A 21852-nucleotide genomic window follows, 5' to 3' on the forward strand; every position below is an offset into this window, starting at 1 on the left:
CTCTTCATCATAGGGGATTGGAATGCTAAAGTAGGAAGTCAAGAAATCACCAGGATAACAGGCAGGCATGGCCTTGGTGTACAAAATGAAGCAGGACAAAAGCTAATAGAGTTTTGCCAAGAGAACACGCTGATCATAGCAAACACTCTTTTCCAACAGTACAAGAGACGACTTTACATATGGACATCACCAGATGGTCAATATTGAAATCAGATTGATTATGTACTTTGCAGCCAAAGATGGAGAAGCTCCATACAGTCAGTAAAAACTAGACCTGGAGCTGACTGTGGCTCAGATCATGAGCTGCTTCTTGCAAAATTTCGGCTTAAATTGAAGAACATCGGGAAAACCACTAAACCCTTCAGGTATGACCTAAATCATATTCCTTATGAATATACAGTGGAGGTGAGGAATAGATTTCAGGGATTAGACCTGATAGACAGAGTGCCTGAGGAACTATGGACGGAGGTCCGTAACATTGTTCAGGAGGCAGCAATGAAATCCATCCCAAAGAAAAAGAAATGCAAGAAAGCCAAGTGGCTGTCTGATGAGGCTTTACAAGTAGCTGAGGAAAGAAGGGAAGCGAAAAGCAAGGGAGAAAGGGGAAGATATATCCAACTGAATACAGAGTTCCAGAGAATAGCAAGGAGAGACAAGAAGGCCTTCTTAAATGAACAATGCAAAGAAATCAAGGAAAACAACAGAATGGGAAAGACTAGAGATCTCTTCAAGAAAATTGGAGATCTCAAGGGAACGTTTTGTGCAAAGACGGGCATGATAAAGGACAAAGAAGGCAGGGACCTAACAGAAGCAGATGAGATTAAGAAGAGGTGGAAAGAATACACAGAAGAACTATACAGGAAAGATCTTAATGTCCTTGATAGCCATGATAGTGCGGTCACTGAACTTGAGCCGGACATCCTTGAGAGTGAAGTCAAGTGGGCCTTAGGAAGCATTAGTAACAACAAAGCTAGCGGAGATGACAGTATTCCAGCCGAGCTATTTAAAATCCTAAAAGATGATGCTGTTAAAGTGCTGCACTCAATATGCCAACAAATTTGGAACACTCAACAATGGCCGCAAGACTGGAAAAGGTCAGTTTACATTCCAATTCCAAAGAAGGGCAATGCCAAATAGTGTTCAAACTACCATACAATTGCGCTCATTTCACATGCCAGCAAGGTGATGCTCAAAATCCTACAAGCTAGGCTTCAGCAGCATGCGAATCGAGAACTACCGGAAGTACAAGCTGGGTTTCGAAGAGGCAGAGGAACTAGAGAACAAATCGCCAACATTCGCTGCATCATGGAGAAAGCAAGAGAATTCCAGAAAAACATCTATTTCTGCTTCATTGACTATGCCAAAGCCTTTGATTGTGTGGATCACAACAAACTGTGGCAAATTCTTAAAGTGATGGGAGTACCAGACCACCTTACCTGTCCCCTGAGAAACCTGTACGAGGGTCAAGAAGCAACAGTAAGAACCAGACATGGAACAACCGAGTGGTTCAAAATTGGGAAAGGAGTACGACAAGGCTGCATATTGTCACCCTGCTTATTTAACTTATATGCAGAGTACATCATAAGAAATGCTGGGTTGGGTGAATCAGAGATCGGAATTAAGATTGCTGGGAGAATTATCAACAACCTCTGATATGCAGACGATACCACCCTAATGGCAGAAAGCGAAGAGGATCTAAAGAGCCTCTTGTTGAGGGTGAAAGAGGAGAGTGCAAAAGCTGGTTTGAAACTCAACATTAAAAAAACTAAGATCATGTCATCTGGCCCCATCACTTCCTGGCACATAGAAGGGGAAGAAATGGAAGCAGTGACAGATTTTACTTTCTTGGGCTCCAAGATCACCGCAGACGGTGACTGTAGCCATGAAATTAAAAGACGCTTGCTCCTTGGGAGGAAAGCTATGGCAAACCTAGACAGCATAGTAAGAAGCAGAGACATCACCTTGCCAACAAAGGTCCGTCTAATCAAAGCTATGGTTTTCCCAGTAGTAATGTATGGCTGTGAGAGCTGGACTATAAGGAAGGCTGAGCGCCGAAGAATCGATGTTTCGAACTGTGGTGCTGGAGAAGACTCTTACAAGTCCCCAGGACTGCAAGGAGGTCAAATCAGTCCATCCTAAAGGAAATCAACCCTGAGTGCTCATTGGAAGGACAGATACTGAAGCTGAAGCTCAAATATTTTGGCCACCTAATGCGAAGAGAAAACTCCCTGGAAAAGACCCTGATGCTGGGAAAGACTGAAGGCAAAAGGAGAAGGGGACGGCAGAGGATGAGATGGCTAGATAGCATCACCGATGCAATGAATATGGACTTGAGCACACTCCGGGAGAGAGCGCAGGACAGGAAGGCCTGGCGTGCTGTGGTCCATGGGGTCACGAAGAGTCGGACATGACTGAACAACAACAACAATGGAAGAGGAACTTCTTCCTTCCTTTATTATATTTCCAGAGGGGTAGCCGTGTTGGTGCGTTGCAGCAAAAAAAAAAAAAAAAACCTCTTGTGAAACCTTGGCATTAAAGCTTTTGTGGACAGAAGTCCACTTCATCAGATACATGGAGTTCATTATCCTGAGTTACAGGTAAATATATACACATGGTCGTGTGGCAGAGTAGTAAACACTGAGGTAAAAAGGGAATGAAATGTAGAAAGTACAGACAGTGACTATCCCATTACTAACAGTGGCCATACACAGAAAAGTTGTTGTTGGTAACACAAATATCCTGGCATTGGGGAACACAATTGTCACATGTAGTGTGATTTTTTTAAAAAAATAAAACAAAACTTTTATCTCAATTCAGACCATGGAACATAGAATCAAACCTCTTGATGAATTATCACAGAAGTCTCTCTTTTGAATCTCCCTTTGAAGTTTCTTAATGCCAGGATGTTTGTCTTAGATCAGCAACAAGTTTTGAGAATGGCCACTGTTGATTGTCACTGTCTGTACTGTCTACATTTCCTTTTCCTCTGACTTGTTTCCTATTCCCACCCCCACCCCACAACCACGTATCTGGAGGACTTTGTGGATCTGATAAAGTGGACTGTAGTCAATGAAAATTGCCACCATAATAGATTTGTTACTCCTTAAGATGCCGCCAGACTTTGTTTTTCATTTACAAGAATCAAGACTGAATGGGGGAGGCAGTGTGCCCTAGTGGGTAGAATGTTGCTGAGCCTTGAAGAGCTGGGTTCAAATCTTACCTTAGCCATGAGTTCAGAGGCAAGTCTTGGGCATGTCACCCTGCCTCAGATCCCCCTCTGTAAAACATTGCTAAGAGTGGCCTAACTCACAAGGGTGTTGTGAGGATGAGTGAGGCAAGGATGGTAAAACACAGCACACATTTTAACTCACCAGTCTTCATCTTTTGGAAGCATGTTCCATCAAGATTGTTGGACATCATATCTGCTTTTGGGGGGCAGGGAGCACAATCTAATGTACATTTTGGGGATAGTAATAGTTGCACATTAGATGCCTGCTGATGCCTTCCTCTCCCCCATCACACCCCACAATCTGCATTGATGGAGTGAATCCCTAAGTGTCACATCCATGGAGGCTGGTGGCTCCTATTTCAGTGGGGCGGTGATCCACTCTAGGTCTCAGCCAGAACTCTAAAGGAGATATCCAAGGTGCTGAATCCATTTTGGAGATAAGGTTCAGCACCCCGGATAGCCCCTTTAGAGTTTGGGCTCAAACCCAGAGAGGATCACTGCCCCGTTGAAATAGGAACCACCAGCCTCCACTATATACATCTAGAATCATAGAATAGTAGGGTTGGAAGAGGCCTACAAGACCATTGAGTCCAACCCCCTGCTCAATGCAGGAATCCATGTCAGAGCATCCCTGACAGATGGCTGTCCAGCCTCGTCTTGAATGCCTCCAGTGTGGGAGCGCCCACCATCTCCCTAGATAATTGGTTCCATTGTCGTATTGCTCTGTCAGGAAGTTCTTCCTGATGTTCAGCCGGAATCAGGCTTCCTGTAACTTGAGCCCATTATTCAGGGACCTGCACCCTGGGATGATCAAGAAGAGATCCTGGCCTTCCTCTCTGTGACCTTTCAAGTACTTGAAGAGCGCTATCCTATCTCCCCTCAGTCTTCAATCTACATTACCTTTGGTGTACAACAGTGGCTGAAAAACTGCTTCCAATTCGTTCATTTCTTTATTACATTTATATCCCAGCTTTTTTCCTCTTGCAAGGAGCCCATGGCAACTTACATGATCCTCCTCCTCTCTATTTTATCCTCACAAGAACCCTGTGAAGGAGGTTAGGCTGAGAGGACTGGCCCAAAATCACTCATTCAGCTTCATGGCCCAGTGGGGACTTGAACCAGGATCTCCCCAGTCCCAGCCCAACATCCTAACCACTACACCAATGCTGGCTCTCACTGATTGGGATTCCATGTCATGTGTAGAAAAGCACCAATCCCTTAGGTTACCCCATCTCATGTGGTTCCTTTCTACATCAGTGTTGCGCCTCCACCGGTAGCTATCAAAATGTTTTCTATGATTGCCAGTTCATTCAAAGGGAAGGGGTTATTTCCCTTGTTATCAGCCCCATTACCCAGTTTATTGGATACAATTAATCACAGTACATATAAGACACACAGAGGATTAAAAGCAACAACACACACCATTAATAAACCATTACTAAAACCATTAAAATGATTCACAATGCCATTTTAAGTTACATATTCTGTAATCACAATTACATTCACATATCTGCAGCTACACTATAGCTGAAAAACAGCATGAGATCGACGTGTAATACAGTCGCTTCAAACTGTAATAAATAAAGCCACTTTGGAATTATTTCAGTATCTTGAGATCATTAAACACACACACACACACACACGGAATTGTTCAAGAAATACAGCCATCCGCATCAGTAAAAACATTTGGTTTGTGTTTTTTTAAAAAGGTCAACCAGGGATTTTGCAAGGTTGTGGAAAGTCGCTGTCCAGATACTAAAGCAGACTGCCGAGGATTAAAGAAGCAATATGTTGTCATGCCTGATTCAGGCCAGGATTTTTCAGAGGTGGGTGAATCCTGTGGGTTCCCCTAACACTAGTGATACCCCCAAGCACCTCTAGCATCAATGCAGAAGCGACACTGGATCCTCCAACAATGGCGGACTCAAAGGAACCCCCGACTTACCTTCCCCTTAGGGTCAGAGAAAGAGACAGGGCATCTGCACAGCTCTAGAGTGCACTGGCAGCAGACACAGTGGAGGCACAGGGATGCCTCAAGGTTCACAGCAAAAGGGTCTGCTCAAGAGCAAGGGTGTCCTTGGAAGTAGGGAGACTCAGAAGCCAGGACTAAGGGGTAGTGCCTGTATCCAGGGGTGGATGGGGAGACTTGACTCTATAATCTCCCAGTAGGGGTAGAAGAGCCAGGAATGTTTGAGCTTGCCAGAATTCTCCAAACTGCTCTTTGAAGCTTGGAATGGCTCACTCCCATTTTTGTTTGCGAGCTGGTTTACTCTTTGTTTGAATGGGGAAAGAATGCATTTCTGTGTGCATTTTTCAAAAGTTTGCATTTCTCCTGCATTGACTAAAGCATGAAAACATGTACTTCTTTGAACACAACTGCAAGTTTGGGAATGTTCGAACGTTTCCCCCCAAAATGCGCTCGCAAATGGGACAAGTTCAGAGGTCTTGCAAAACGAAATTCTTGTACGCCCCTAGTTGAGACCTGCTGGTGGCTGGAACAACACCTTTATTTTAGCTCGCAGTACTTTGCAACCTAGCTTTTCTGACCCTGCTTCTTCTTTGGATTGGTCTCTCGTGTTGCTGACCCCGTGAGTCCTGATAAGACCCTGTTCCTTGGATGCTGCTTGATTTGGACTGCTTGCCGGTGCTCTGCCTCAGCCCCTGTTTTTGGATTGCCCTCCTTGACCGGTAGTACTGTGCTTCTGATCTCTGACTGCCTTCTGACTACGCTGAACAGCTTAGCTTCAGAATGGAGCTTGATCCGTCCATGATACATAGCAGGACACGTATCATGTAGCAAGCGGTGTGTCGGGTACCATTTTGAAAGCATAATGGGCTGCAACCAGCAAGCCTCCTCTTCCCTCGTCCCATAGCGCAAAACACGATCAGGAGCAAATTTAGAGTAATCAAATTCTTTGTCCCCACGAAGCGATCTTGAAAGTTTTGCAGGCAATCAGTGCTGTCTTTTTTCTCCCAGTGTAAGCACATTCCAGGATATAGGAAACAGAACCCATAAGGAATCTTAATAATCATTAGCGAGTTGAGATGCTGTTTCAATACTCCAACCCTCCCACTGCCTTTCTAGCGATTAAATATTGCCAGAAAATTTAATTATACAGTTACTATTTCTCCACAGCAAGGCTAGCTGCCGTGACGTGCAAATGTTTGCACTGCCCTGTAATGAGCAAGCTGTTTGGTCCCTTGAGAAATCGTCCTGCAGCATGGAAAAGACTGCAGAAGAGTGGTACAAAACTGGCTTTCTTTGAACATAAACAGAACTAAAAATTAAACATCTTCCTGAATATACTGACCCCAAGTTACCTGATCAATAATCCACTTATGGCCCAGTTGTTAACTATACGTCAATCGGCATCCTGTTCTTAAACACTAGCCTATCCAGGTATGTATATATTTTACTTAGGAATATTATTTTGGATGTGGATGATCCGCCTGGACATTCCCCTATAATCCCTATTAAAATGAATGGGACCTGAGCAAGAGCACGGTTGGTGCTTGTGCACGTATTTCAGGTGGGCGTGTGCCCTTTGCCATGTACAAATCAAGCGGGACTGTGCCCATTGCCATGCACGAATCGAGCGGGGCTGTGCCCTTTGCCGTGCACGAATCCAGCGGGGCTGTGCCCTTTGCCATGCACGAATCCAGCGGGACTGTGCCCTTTGCCGTGCACGAATCCAGCGGGATTGTGCCCTTTGCCATGCATGAATCCAGCGGGACTGTGGCCTTTGCCATGCCTGAATCACTTCTCCAAAAACGAAACAAAAAAGCTTGCTGATGCGTATAACATATAATCAAAACTCAGTAAAACATACTCCCCACTAACACAAAATAATCCAAATGCTTTGACTTAGATTCCTGAATTGAGCAGGGGGTTGGACTCGATGGTCTTATAGGCTCCTTCCAACCCTACTATTCTATGATACAATGAAATCCCACACCTAAATTTGGGGCCAAGAAAAGCTGCATTAAGTGTATTTGCTATTTTTTTCAGATTACTCTACATACATGAACCTGCCTCGAATTCAGCCAGTCCCTTGATCCATTTAGCCCAATATTCTCTACTTTGTCTGGCAGCAGCTTCCCATGTTCTCAGTCAGGGGCCTTTACCAACTGGAGAACCTGCGACCTTCTGCAGGCAAAGCAAGTGAACCAAGCGATGGCCCCTCCATATAAAGCAGGGGTGTTGAACCTCAGGCTCCCAGACCAAATGCAGCCCACCTGGGGTCACGATTCAGCCCACCAGGGTTCCCCAGATGGGCCCTGCCCTATTTCCCCCATTCGGTGATTTTGAGCACGTAAAGCCACAATGTGAACAAGCAGTGCGTGCATGCGCGCAGCGCGTGCATGCGCACAGCCCAATTGCTCCTTCTTTCGTGCAAGCAGGTAACCAAATCAGGCAGGAATAGCGTAATGCATCCTACAAACCGCGGATTATAGTTAAGTGTGTCCAAACAAAGCCAGGATTTGTAAGCTAACAACAAACCATGGCTTAAAGTTGACTCACAAATCCTGGCTTGCTTGGGAGGAATAAACCATAATCTCAGGTTCAGAGGTCAGGCTAAGTCTGGAATCTCCAACATGATGCCCATGGGCACCAATGTGCCTGCAGGCTAATGTGCCTCCTGGCACCGGCCAGGCTCCCTGCCTGGCTTAGTCATCATCTGAACCCAGGATTATGGTTAAGTGTGCCCAAACCAAGCCAGGATTTGGTAGGGATGTTAGAGAATTCTGCCATGGATCCCAGGGAGGCCGAATTCCAGTGAATTCCGTCCCCCGGAATCTGTGGCGGAAAGGAGTAACCCACCCCACCACCCCGCAAAAGCCCTGCGAAACAGAGCCTACCTGGCCGTGGCTGCGGTGGCCGCCATTTGCATCCCTGCAAGCCATGATAGGCTACGTAAGTATTTACGTAGCATATCACGGCTCAGAGCAGGGACGCAAATGGCGTAGCGGCCGCCATTTGTGTCCCTGCTTTTGCCATGATAGGCTACGTAAATATTTACATAGCCCATCACGGCAAAAGCGGGGACACAAATGGCGGCCGCTACGGCATTTGCGTCCCTTCGCTGAGCCCTGATAGGCTACGTAAATATTTACATAGCCTAACACGGCAAAAGCGGGGACATAAATGGCATAGCAGCCACCATTTGCGTCCACAGACCTGCCGTGCTGATGCACCCAGCCGGCGGCTCCGCAGAGTCGCTGCGGAGCGGAGCCGGCCGGGGTAGGATTTCGGGGGGAGGTATGGTGCACCTCCCCCCCACTGCAAATGTCACCCTTCAAAAAGATAAGTGACTTTTGTACATCCCTAGGATTCGGACACGAACAACAAACCCTGGTTTAAAGCTGGCTTACAGATGCTGGCTTGATTGGGGGCAATAAACTATCAGGTCCAGATGTCACACTAAACGATCCCTTTCTGGTTTGTTTATCCAAATGCACCAAGGGGCAAAACAGGACCAAAGGGCTGCATACCCCAGCACACTGCTCGCAGACCATGTATTTTGGATAGCCAGAATTCATGGATTATCGTTACGTTCAACTGCAGTCAAACTCTCTACAAACAAAAGGAGTCCCACTGTGTCTGCATCCCTGCTGCAGCACGTTACCAGTTGATCAATGGCTTAGTGATTTATCTTCCTGTAAAGAAAACACCGTTGCCAACTGACAACGCAGCTTGACGCCTCTGACAGGTGAGGGATGCTTCGTAGCAGCGATATATTTATTTCCCACTCGATGCCTCGTCTGTCTCGGCTTTCTCTCCTCGGAACAACATAAAAGCCGATCTGGCGGTTCCGTCGCCGCTCTGTTGTGAGAAGCACAAGAAAGTGGCCCAGATGAAGCCACAAAGGCCAGTGTACGCCGTCCTCAGGTGCACCGGGACCAGGCTGAAGTTGGAAAGCTATTTGGGAGAAGAGGCAAAACGGAGTTAAATGCTCTGAGAAATATCAAAGCCGTCACGTCATCATCTTTGTACTGACGATGAGAGAGGCGTACGTACGAGCAACGTGGCACTGACCTTGCACCATGGACAGAAAATAAGTTGGACCTGCAACAAAGTGTTGCGGCACAGAGAGCGCCTGTTCAAGGTTCTAGCCAGCCATACCCATTTTCCAGGGTGCTCCATTCCGTTCCCTCTGTTTTCCATCCCTGCCCCACCTTCACAAACACAAAAACGCACGTGCGTGCGCACACACAGTGTTTTGTGGCCACTGACTATTCTCAGTCCCCATCAGGCTGTTTTAGTTCCTCCCCATCAGGGTTCTTTTCCTAACGTCTTTTTGGGACTTCTGCAAACCTTGGCATGCCTCCAAGCATGCCCCCCTTTAAGGAAGCGATTATTTACTTAAGGAAGCCGCTCATTGTAAGGGGACAGGTGGGACTTGCAACAACATTTGGCAGTGTGGCGCACTCCTGTTCAGGGTTCTGGCTACTTCTTTTCCAGGGTATTCCATTCCTTCCCTCCCTTCTATATTTCCCTAACAGACACTCGGCATTTGGACTACAACTCCCATCACCCCTGATCACTGGCTGTGCTGGGAGGTTGTTCCACAATCCCAAACCCAGACTCAGGAACTGTGGATTTTGTTCTGCGGTGGCAAAATGCAGCAGAGCATCTTGAGGGCCTGCTGTCTGTGGGTTCTTCATTGTTGTTTTCATCACGAATTTCCATTCCAAGGTAGCAGGAAGATAAATCTGAAATCTCACCTGCACGAAAGGCCAGTACATCAGCCCCGTCTGAAACAAAAGCAATTCCTCGATCAGTGTTCTTCTTATCGATAGTAAGGGGGAGCTCTTCAAAAACCGCTACAGGCTGGACTATTGTAATGCACTGAATGCGGGGCTGACTTTGAAGACAGTTCAGAAACTTCAGCTTGTGCACAATTCAGCCGCCTGAGTGTTAGTGGCGGCAAGGCAATTCAATCATGTAACGCTTATTCGGCATCAGCTGCATTAGTTACTGGTGTGTTTCTGAGTCCAATTCAAAGTGCTGGTTTTGACCTTTAAAACCTTAAAACGGTTTGGGAACGAATTACTTGAAGGACCGCTTTCACCCATATCAGCCTGCCCGCACTTTAAGATCAGCAAGAGAGGCCCTTCTCATTTGCCCAATGCTCAGAGCAGTTAGGTGGGTGACCACACATGAGAGGGCCTTCTCTGCAGTGGCCCCACACCTCTGAAATAAGTTGCCATCAGGGGTCTGCCCTGCTCCATCACTGCAGGCTTTTAAGAAGGCCTTGAAAACAAATTATTTTACTCTGGTCTTCTGATATGACTACTGTTATACACATGTGTGTGTATAATTCAACATTTTAGATTTTTTAGATTTAGCCAGCAATCCCATGATCCCCAGGCGAGCATCCCAGGGACCATAGGATTGCTTGGAAAACCCCTTCTGAGGTTAGAGACAGCACTCCGACCTCGGAAGGGGATGTTGGAGATCTGCCCCCCGCCTCCTCGCAGCCAGCATGGAAAGAACCACTCTGGCTGCTTCTCCAAGGTCAGAAAAACAACATCGGAGAAGGGGAAAAGGGGATGTTCCATTGGGCGGGGTGGGAGGAGGCTGGAGAGACCAGGATACAAGATATCCTGAACCTCCTCCAGTCTCCTTCCCTTCCCCTCCAAAGCATCCTCACAAGACAGGCTAAAAAGCCTGGTAGTGAAAATCACCAAAAACAGGAGGGGGGGGTGAAGAACGCCTCCACTGCTCCTCCCGCTCTGCTGGCTTCAGCCCAGGGGAGCATAGGAATTTTGGAAGCCTCCGGGTTCAGGAGCTCCCAAGCAGCGAGGGCACAGTGCACAGGACTGTGCCCTTCGACTGTGCAAGTTTTTTAAACTGCAAGCCTGTGGGCAGGGACCATCTTGTTTTATCGATGGCATGTAAGCTGCTCTGGGAGTCTTTTTGGCTGAGGAGCAGCCTAAAAATACATGTAAGTTTATTTAAGTAAATTGATTTAAGTAAAGAAATACAATAAACGTTAGCCACTGTTTAACCACGCTTTTTCATCTATTTATTTGACGTACTTTTATGCTGCTCCTCAGCCAAAAAGGCTCCCAGCGCAACCGCCACATAATCAATTAAACAAGACAGCCCCTGCCTGCAGGGTTACAATCTAAAAAAGGGATGACACAAAAGGAAAAGGGAATGAGGAGGGAAGAGGGAAGAGGGGGGAAACTAAGTCTTTCAGCAGGGATGGTGGAATGGTCCCGCTCACCCTCTCATCTCCCTCCACGCTGCCACAGGCATGTTTTTTTCTCCACCTCATCGAGCTGCCACTTTAAGAACCAGAGAGAGATGACACTGCCTCGCTTTCAAATGCAACAAACTGAACGCTGGGGGCTGCCGGAATTATACGAAACCAGAGATGTTATTAGCGCGTTTGCCAGATGGGTGAACAAATGCTTCAAGGGATTCACGCTTCCTTCAGCTGCGCATGAGGAACGCCTCCAAGCAACCGTGTTTATTTCACGCCTGCAAAAGCCCTCTCTTCCTTGCGTTCATTAACACCGGTTCTCAGAGCCAAGGGTTTGCCTAAATTGACACTTGGCGAGAGGGATCAGATCATGAATGCCATTTCAACAGCAGGCTGTGGAGATATGGCCCATTTTTGCATGTTCAGCTTCCATCGTTTTCAAGTGTAAATCTCTACCTCTTTTAGGACACAATCCTATCCAGTTGCCTGTCAGCCTCCGAACTCTGAGGCTGACCGGGTGGAGTGCGGAGGCGACCTTTCCATCCGCACTTCTCCTACTCCGAATTTGTGCTAGACGGGTGTTTTTGCCCATCTAGCTAGGGCTCGGCAGAGTGGGAGGGAAGGAGGCTGCGGAGGGCAGATGGCAGACAGCTCATATCCCGGCTTCCCCAGTCCCCTCCCCGCCCCGCCCATAGAACCGCCCCCTTTCCCTCCTCTCCGAGGTCGCTTTTGCAAGCTCAGAGAGGCAGCTGGTGTGGTTCTCTCTGCGCTGGTTGCATGGGGGAGGGGAGCTCAGACTCCTGGGTCCGAGATTCGGGCGCTGTCTCCGACCTCAGATCCAGGAATTCCAACTATCCTACGGCGCCCCCCAGACGCCATCTAAGGGCCATCAGATGGCTGTCTTAGTTGTAGAGATACAAAGGGTGACGTGTACAGGTAAACTATCCAATTGCTCACTGTGAAATAAATGCGTTTCTGGCTTACAATGAATTGCCAAGGATAACTGGCAAGCGTTAGGCCCTTGTCTCAAGCAATTCTTCTTTTCTTAGCATTGTAACGCAGGGGTGGGGAACCTCAGGCCTAGGACCAAAGCCAGCCCTTCTGGCTTCCAATCTGGTCCCCTGGGCTTCCTCAGATGGCCACGCCCTCTCCCCTGGCCCTGCCCCTTTTCCCCCAACTACCAATTGTTTGGTGGCTTCCCAGCTTTTCTGCAGTCTTTTCCCGGTTCTAAAAGGTAGAAATGCCTCTCCTACGGCTACAGTACCAGCAGTAGGAGCTTAAGGACACAATGCTATGCCTGTTTAGACAGAAAAAGGCCCTACAACTCCCAGCATGGCTGACTGGGGAATGCTGGGAGTTGTAGGACTTTTTTCTGTCCAAACAGGCATAGCATTGCGCCCTTAATCTATAATATGCTGGCATTTGTTGTAAATTTGGCCTCACCCACCACTGGAATGCGGCCCCCGAGAGCTTCTCAGAAACTGAATTCGGCCCTCAGGCTGAAAGAGGTTCAGCACCCCTGCTGTAATGCAATTAAATAACTTTAAACATATTTGGCTGCCTCTGTTTATGTTCCACGCTAATCCTGGCTTACCTTGAACAAGCTTCATGCAGATGCACACAACCCTTAGCTCCCGTGTCCCCCCATGCGAGTGTGTCAACTAACCTTCTAAATGGAGACAGTCATGTTATGTCTGAACCTCAGACCCTGGTTTGTCTTGCCCAAACAAGCCAGGATTGCAAGCCAGAAACAAGCCATGGTTTGTTGTTGGCTGATGAATCCTTGCTTGTTTGGGAGCATCAAAGCAGGATCCTGGGTTCAAATGTAACACAAAGGTCTCAATTTTCTGGTTAGTTTACCTTGTTCTGTAAGCTGGAGGAACAAAGCATGCAGAAGCCTACAGCTCGTTTATGTTAAGCCAGGAAAAGCCAGAATCCTGGCTTGCCATTACGTGCAAATGTGGCCAATGTGTGGTATTTAAAGGCAGGAGATGGACATCGTCTGGATGATCTTTGGTTCCTTGCCAATTCTGTGATTCAAAAATTGAATAACGGGTCCACATGGAATGTAGTGCTGAACTCACCTTATATGTATTCCAGAATTTTTGTCTGCAGTCTGCGAAAACGTCCTCTTTTCGCTGAAGTATACTCATGCCTGGTCACAAAATGTTTTAGGAAAATTAGAACCCTGGAGAATGTATAAGAATTTCTCTACACATTGCATTTTAACTTAATATTTGGCTTTCAATTGCCATGCAAATCATTTTTGAGAAAAGGTTTGAGGTAAAATAGATGGGCAGATGCATGCTTAGCTCCTAATCTAATAATTCCGAAGCAGTAATTCGCAAAACACCTCTGCAGTGATTGGCAAACCACTTACTCTGTTGTACCGGGGGGGCGGGGGGGATTTTACAAGCCAGTGCTTGCATGACTGACCCTATCTATCTGTGCACTTTGGAGAAGTTCTGCCACCCCTCCCAATCTGCCAAATGAAGTGGGAGATTCACCCAACCTTGTGGGAGGGCTGACCCTGCATCTTATACTGGAATGCTTAACCAACTTCGTTCCAGTGGTACAATGGAGGAGGAATGAAGGAGAGCAGAGCTCTGTCATGAATCAGGACCTTGAACCCTTGTCCTCAGAGGATTCTAACCCTTGTCCTCCAAGAAAGAGGCTCAGAAAGAAGACTCAACTATGGAAAGATGTCATGAGGCTTCCATCTCCCCAGGACCAGTTCTCCAGAAAGACCCCAGGGACCAGCTCCCCTGTGTCCAAAGGAACTTGCATTACCATCCTCAGACTCTGAAGACGCAGGCCATGAGAAAACTAACGTGCCACAGCCACTCTCACATTGTTGTAGCTTGAGATTGCTAAAACAGGCCAGGCCCCTTTAAGAGACAAAGCCTCCGTCAGTATGGAGGTGGGGCCAAACAGCCTAAACCCAGCAATACTTCTATTTAAACTTCAGTCTTGCTCTGCTCCTTGTTGGAGTAGCATATAGACAACCCTTCTCCGGGTTCTAGAGCCCCTGCCAAAGGAAGTGAGGCGGGTGGCTACTAGGAGGAGGGCTTTTTCTGCTGTGGCACCCCGGCTCTGGAATGAGCTCCCTAGTGAGGTTCACCTGGCGCCTACATTGTATTCCTTTCGGCGCCAGGTGAAGACCTTTTTATTTTCCCAGGCATTTTAGCATTTTAGCTTTCTAAATTTTTATCTTTGCTGTTTTAAATCTGTATTTTAAACTCTTGCACTGCTGCTAGGTTTTATTGTGGTTGTATTGTTATATTGTGGTTTTAATGTTCTGTATATTTTAAATTGTTTTATTGTGTGTTGTTTGGATTTAATTTTTGTGAACCACCCAGAGAGCTTTGGCTATTGGGCAGTATAGAAATGAAATAAATAAATAAATAAAATAAAATAAATAAACCCTGTCTAGTGTCCAGTCCCAGCACCATTTGGAGCTTTCTGTGGTGCTGATCTCTTTTCTGTTTGCTTCCTGAGATAGCTGATTCAACCTAACCCCTGCTCCAGATCTGAGCCATACCAGAACCCTGCAATGCAAGCTGCATCACAGAGCATTCTCAGAACCCACAGCCTGAAACTGTACAAGCTCTGGGACTTTTTTCAGCTGAATAAACTGGATTTTATGCTATGTACTGCTGCTATTTGGGGTATATGTATCCAGTATGGGGTATATGTATTCATAATATCCAGTTTATTTGGATCAGGTGAAAAAAGTCCATCACAGCTGCCTGCATGTGGGGAGTGTCCTAGAGGGTGTGGCTATGGGGGTTGACATAATGAGCCCCTACACTTCAGAATTTACCTCTATACCATTGCTTGGTTCAAACAATGAAACAGAGATGTTATTTCATCTTGGGATGGCAGCTATAGCATGAATTGCTCAAAACTTGAAGACAGCTGAAGCTCCATTGGTAAGACAATGGCAAATGAAATATTGGGTGGTGATCATATGTTTATAATTAACATATATTGCAGTACAGAGAAGAGAGAATGAATCAATATAAGAGAGAGCCAGCGTGGCGTAGTGGCTAGAGTGGGGAACCTTGGGCGTAGGAGGACCAAAGCCAGCCCTTCTGGGCTTCCAATCTGGTCTCCTGGGCTGCCTCAGATGGCCACGCCCTCTCCCCTGGCCCCTTTCCCCCAACTACCAATTGTTTGGTGATTTCCCAGCTTCCCTGCAGTCTTTTCCTGGTTCTAAAAGGTAGAAATGCCTCTCCTATGGCTACGTTACCAGCAGTAAGCGCTTAAGAGCGCAATGCTATGCCTGTTAAGACAAAAAAAAACGTCCTACAACTCCCAGCATGGCTGGGAGTTGGGAGATCGAGGTTCTAGTCCCCACTTGGCCATGGAAGCTCACTGGGTGACTTTGGGCCAGTCACAGACTCTCAGCCCAACCCACCTCACAGGGTTGTTGTTGTGAGGATAAAATGGATGAGGAGGAAGATTATGTACGCTGCCTTGGATTCCTTAAGGAGGAAAAAAGGCGGGATATAAACGTAAGAAATAAATATAAAGAATTGAGTAATACTTGAGATGTTTTCCCCCTTCCCAATAATGGGAAAGTAAGTATGGATTAGTAAGATTTTATATTATCTTGAGGGAAAATTGTCTGAAAAAAGATAATTGATGAAAAATCAATTCAGAATTGATTTTTAAAATGTGTATGTAGCACAGTTGATCATGACAATATATTTTTGAGTAGGTTATGTATATATGAGTGTGATTGTTCATTTGCTGAATAGGACAATGTGGATGTTTGTAGATTTAGTTATGATCATAAAATATATACGTTCTTAAAGGACTGAAATGAGATTGCTATATGGTTCTTACAGAAATCAAAGCTAATTTTTCCTATTGTGTCTAAAACAATTCTGGAGGTTTTGTGGGGAAAGGGGTACTCTTTGACATCCGTGGTTCGATGATTTCCTTACTGTCCCCTGCCCCAGAACACATACAACTCCATTTGTTTAATTGTTACAGTTGTAACTGATAAACTTCCTCTAAGGAACACAAGCTATAAAGAATCACCCATTTATTACCTAGAGGACTCTCAGATACAGTCTCCCATAGCACCACAACCCACATCAGGAGCTGGTCCATTGTTGTAGGTTCCAAACTCATGATGTGCCAAATGCAACTACCAGAAAGCAATGGCACCTAGCAAGATGGGGCATTTGTTAAACAGTGCCCATGCATTTTAGTGGACATCTGACTTCAGGTTTGCTGTCAGCACTCAGCATCTTCCTGCAACTATGGTGGTGCCAACAGGGCCCACCACTAATGCCTGCTATGGAACCCCTTAAACATTTTTCCTGGTCCTAAGCCACCATTTTAATTTTCCAATAATGCCCCTGGCATAGCACTGCTCCAAGGCTTTGTAGGAAATGTAAGTGCTGGCTCCCAGAAGAACACTGGGGTACACATTTTGATGTGAGAGCCAGTGTGGCGTAGTGGCTAGAGTGTTGGACTGGGAGCCGGGAGATCTGGGTTCTAGTCCCCACTCAGCCATGGAAGCTCACTGGGTGACTTTGGGCCAGTCACAAACTCTCAGCCCAACCTACCTCACCGGTTGTTGTTGTGAGGATAAAATGGAGAGGAGGAGGAAAATGTAAGCCGCCTTGGGTTCCTTGCAAGAGGAAAAAGGCGGGATATAAATGCAATAAAATAAAAAAAATACACATGGCAGTAATGATCATTTTCCACAGAGCCCCAGAGTGACACTACATGGAGGACAAAGTTGGAAATTAAAATGGCAACTCACCGGGAGTCACCTGATGGTGACTGGAGCAGTAAGGTTTGTCCGAGGGCCTCCTGAAACCTGGATCTGGTCCTGTCTGTCTCCCCTTCAAAATGGCAAATTATGGGCTCAACCATCCAAGTTACTAGTCAGGCTCAAATCTGCTACGCTCAGAAACTGAACTATACCAGATAAGTTTCTTTTTTCTGACAAGTCTAGTACAATTGCAGTGGCCTGGAAAGTTCAGTTTTAGTGGAAGAATGGTTCGTTTTAATGTAATAGTTCAACTTCTCATGGAGATAGATTTACGATTTCTCTTTCCCCCCTCCTGCAAAAAATATGAATTTATTGTAACTAGTGATACAGGCAGTTAGTGTTTATATTTTTAGATATAATCTATGCTTCCACTTCACTTATCTCATTTCCTTCCTAACATAGCCTCAGTAGCTGTTTTTCTCGCCATAAAATAAGAATCTTGTGATCTCTTCAACTATCAAAGAGATGGGCCATCCTATCCTATGCTTCATGATAAAGTGACTTTTCAAATGTGTCAGTGCTAACCTAATTTCTTTAATTAGTTCCATCGCTTTTCCCACCCAGGTCTATTTTTAAAAGCTCAAGTATCATTCCTTTAAGGCAAAACAACTGAAAATTACAGCAGTGTTCCACCAGCTACATATATGGGAGCAACATATATAATCTTCTAATGGTGAACTCCGATGGCGAGTGCCAACAGCTTTGTAGACAAATGGGGCCACTGAGAAACAAGAGGGAGGTGTCAGCACTGTTGGGGGGAACATGAACATTGCCGGAGTACAAAAATCTTTAAAACAAAACAAAATTGCACCTCAGAACAGCCCAGTGGGAATGTTGTCTTCAGTTGAAAAAGAAAAAAGGCAAAAGCGGTGCGTGTGTGTGTGTGAATGGAACAGAGCATCACGGAGATGGTCATAGCTGGCTGAACGGAATGGAGCATCATGGAGATGGACATGGCTGGCTGAACAGAATGGAGTATCATGGAGATGGACATGGCTGGCTGGAACCCTGAACAGGAGCACTTCTGTTTGGAGGTGAGGATACAGTGCAACATTTTGTTCCGGCTCTCACGTGTCACCTCCTAAACTGAGGCACAATATTAGCTAAGTATAGTTCAGGAAACCTGCCCTAAAGTGAAGTGCCACAATGAAGGAACTAAGAGAGAGAAATTAGATTACATTTCTATGATCATTGGGCACGATGTTTTAAATTGTTCATGATCCGTTAAAAACAATGGGTTGGATCCAGATTCAGTCACGCTTAGAGTGGACCCACTGAAATCAGTGGGACATGAATTAGTCGTGACTAACTTGAGTCCCATTGATTTCCATGGGTCTACTCTAACTATGCCTAAACCCGGATCTAACTCCAGGGAACCTGGTTAATCCCTGGGAGACAGTAGTCCTCAACACTAGACGTCCAAGGTAATGTCAGAGCAAAGGGATAACTCATTCTCTTTCAATGGGCGGGGGGGGGGGCCCGCTCAGGAACACAACACACTAGCGCAAATGCTAGCTGGGCCTCATGCGCTCATGTTGTTCATTTCCTCCATGAAGCAGAACTGTACCACAGAAGTACCATACACACATGTATCGCAGACAAGCGCGCACACACGGATCTACACAGCTACCTGCATTATATTGTTGTAATGCAGGTAGCTGTGTAGATCCGTGTGTGCGCGCATGTCTGCGATACATGTGTGTATGGGATAGCTCACAACAATATAATGCAGGTAGCTGTGCAGATCCGTGTGTGCGCGCATGTCTGCGATACATGTGTGTATGGGATAGCTCACAACAATATAATGCAGGTAGCTGTGCAGATCCGTGTGTGCGCGCATGTCTGCGATACATGTGTGTATGGGATAGCTCACAACAATATAATGCAGGTAGCTGTGTAGATCCGTGTGTGCGCGCATGTCTGCGATACATGTGTGTATGGGATAGCTCATAACAATATAATGCAGGAAGCTGTGTAGATCCGTGTGTGCGCGCTTGTCTGCGATACATGTGTGTATGGGATAGCTCACAACAATATAATGCAGGTAGCTGTGTAGATCCGTGTGTGCGCGCTTGTCTGCGATACATGTGTGTATGGGATAGCTCACAACAATATAATGCAGGTAGCTGTGTAGATCCGTGTGTGCGCGCTTGTCTGCGATACATGTGTGTATGGGATAGCTCACAACAATATAATGCCGGTAGCTGTGTAGATCCGTGTGTGCGCGCATGTCTGCGATACATGTGTGTATGGGATAGCTCACAACAATATAATGTTGTTGGGAAAATCCATTCCCCGTTCAGCTACTGTGAGGATTGCAGCGAAGCTCAGAGGGAACAGGAAAGTCTGATGGGAGTGGCACATGATTTATTCATTCATTCATTCATTTATTTATTATTTCTTGCATTTCTATTCTGCCTTTTTCCCTCTTGCAAGAAACTCAAGGCGGCTTACATTATCCTCCTCCTCTCCATTTTATCCTCACAGCAACAACCCTGTGAGGTGGGTTGGGCTGAGAGTCTGTGACTGGCCCAAAGTCACCCAGTGAGCTTTCACGGCCGAGTGGGGACTGGAATCTGGGGCTCCCAGCCCAACACTCTCGCCACTACACCACGCTGGCTCTCACTGACATGATGTCAATGTCCCTGCTAGTCAAAGGTCCCTGCGCTTCCGCCCCGCAAGTCCCAGCTCCACGACACCACTGCATCTCCGGTGTGACACTGCCCACCCGTTCACATCCTGGGCCTCGACTCCATAACTCAAGACTATGGGAAAGGAGGCTGACGCACGCCCTCCCACAGGAGGCACGCCTGGCTCCTTCTTTTCAGACGGGCGACTACGGCTGCCATCCTGTATCTTCTTACCTGGGAGTAAGCCCAGGCACGGTATCCAGCGTTAGCCCTATGGAGAGTAGCTAAATTAAGTCTCGCCTGTTTCAAGGGGTCTACTCTATGTAGGACTAACGCGGGATACTACCCCAGGTCGCGTACACCAGCATCCCCTTCCCCACCCTGGTGCCCCCTCCAGCCATTCTGGACTACAGCTCCCAGGCATTTTGGACGGCAACTCCGCACCTCCCTGACCACTGTCCGTGCCGGCTGGGGATCATGGGAGCTGCACACCACAGCACAGCTGGAGGGCCCCCAGGGTGGGGGAGGTCCTTCGCGCCCCACGGGCAGCCCGGCGGCTTCCTGCACTCTGCACGCGCTCAGGGGTCACCCGAAGGGAAGCCGCGGCGGCGGCGGCGGCGGCGGCAGCAGCAGCGCGCGCGGGGCGGTTCGCGGAGCGCCCTCCCTCCCTGCCTCCCTCCCCTGCCCTCCCCTCCGCCCCCGCGGCCGGCTCGACGCTCACCGGTGTAGAAGGCCAGGACGGCGACGGGCGCGCCCAGGAGCTGGTCGCACAGCACCTTGGCGAGCACGGCGGCGGGCGCCCGGCCGGGCACGAGGCGCTCCAGCGCCCGCAGCCACACGTAGTTGAAGTTGCCGTGGAAGGCGAGCGCCACCAGCGCCACGCGCCGCGTCTGCGCCCAGTCGGCGCCCGGCTGGCCCGGCCCGCGCCGCAGCCGCTGCTGCGCCGCGTCGCCCGCCGCGAACAGGGCCCCGTACAGAGCCACGTTGCACAGCCAGGGCGAGCGCCGCACCAGGCGGCCCAGGCGGCGCGCCATCGCCCGGCCCGGCCCGGCCCGGCGCGCCCGCCCGCCCGCCGCCGGCCGCGGCTCCTCCTCTGCCCCGCCGCGAGGAACGCCTCCGGCCCGGCCTCCTTTCGCCCTCCGCAGCGCCGCCGCCGCCGCCCCACGCTGGTCTCCCCTTCGGCCCGGGTTGTCGGTGGTGCGGGCGCGCGGGTCTCCGTGCCGGCGGCCCGGCCAGCACGGCGGAGGAAGTGGGACCCAGCCCGCTGGCCCGGGTCGCTGCTCGGCACAGATCCATCCCGCGCGAGCAGCCTGGGTAGGCTCGGCCGACTCGGCGCCGGAGCCGGTTGTGCGCCCCACGTGGAGTAGACCCGCTGAAAGGCACGGGGCGTAGTAGGGTCGTTGTCGTTAATGTAAGCCCCGTTCATTTCAAGCGGCTCTGCTGCTCTGCGTAGGATTAGCGTGGGATCCTACCCTTGGATCCAGGTGTCGCCCTACCTAGAGTAAACCCACTGATATCAATGTGCGTTAGTCATGATTTACCTCGAGCAGGCCCATTGAAATCAGTGTGCGGCAGTCATACATTACCTGGAGTAGGCCCATTGAAATCATTGTGGTAGTCATAATTTACCTGGAGTAGACCCCAATGGAGTCAACGTGCGTTAGTCGGAGATTACCTGGAGTAGGCCCATTGAAATCAACTTAAGTCATAATTTACCTGTGCAAGTTCCCTAGAACTCACTACCCAGAATCTCGCTCAAATACAAATTACCCCGTCATACATTTCCTGGAGTAGACCTATTGAAATCACTGAGTGTTAATCATAATTTACCTGGAGTAGGCCCATTGAAATCAACCGAAGTCATAATTTACCTGGAGTAGGCCCATTGAAATCAACCGAAGTCATAATTTATCTGGAGTAGACCCATTGAAATTACTGAGTGTTAGTCATAATTTACCTGGAGTAGGCCCATTGAAATCAACCGAA

General features: G+C 47.9%; 1 protein-coding gene across 1 annotated transcript; it reads right to left on the minus strand.

Moving 5' to 3' along the window:
• Positions 1–4529: 4529 nt before the first annotated feature.
• MPV17L (MPV17 mitochondrial inner membrane protein like) lies at positions 4530–20929 on the minus strand. The gene is made up of 4 exons (XM_084818615.1): positions 20588–20929; positions 13527–13597; positions 9956–9985; positions 4530–9149 (listed from the first exon to the last, which is right to left on the minus strand). Exons 1-4 carry the CDS (start codon positions 20898–20900, stop codon positions 8970–8972), a joined length of 594 nt encoding a protein of 197 aa, XP_084674741.1. The 5' UTR covers positions 20901–20929; the 3' UTR covers positions 4530–8969.
• Between the last annotated feature and the right edge of the window lie 923 nt (positions 20930–21852).

This window comes from Heloderma suspectum, chromosome 12 (assembly GCF_057233095.1).
Source record: "Heloderma suspectum isolate Gila_16-S chromosome 12, 16-S_ref, whole genome shotgun sequence".
Lineage (NCBI taxonomy): Eukaryota > Metazoa > Chordata > Lepidosauria > Squamata > Helodermatidae > Heloderma > Heloderma suspectum.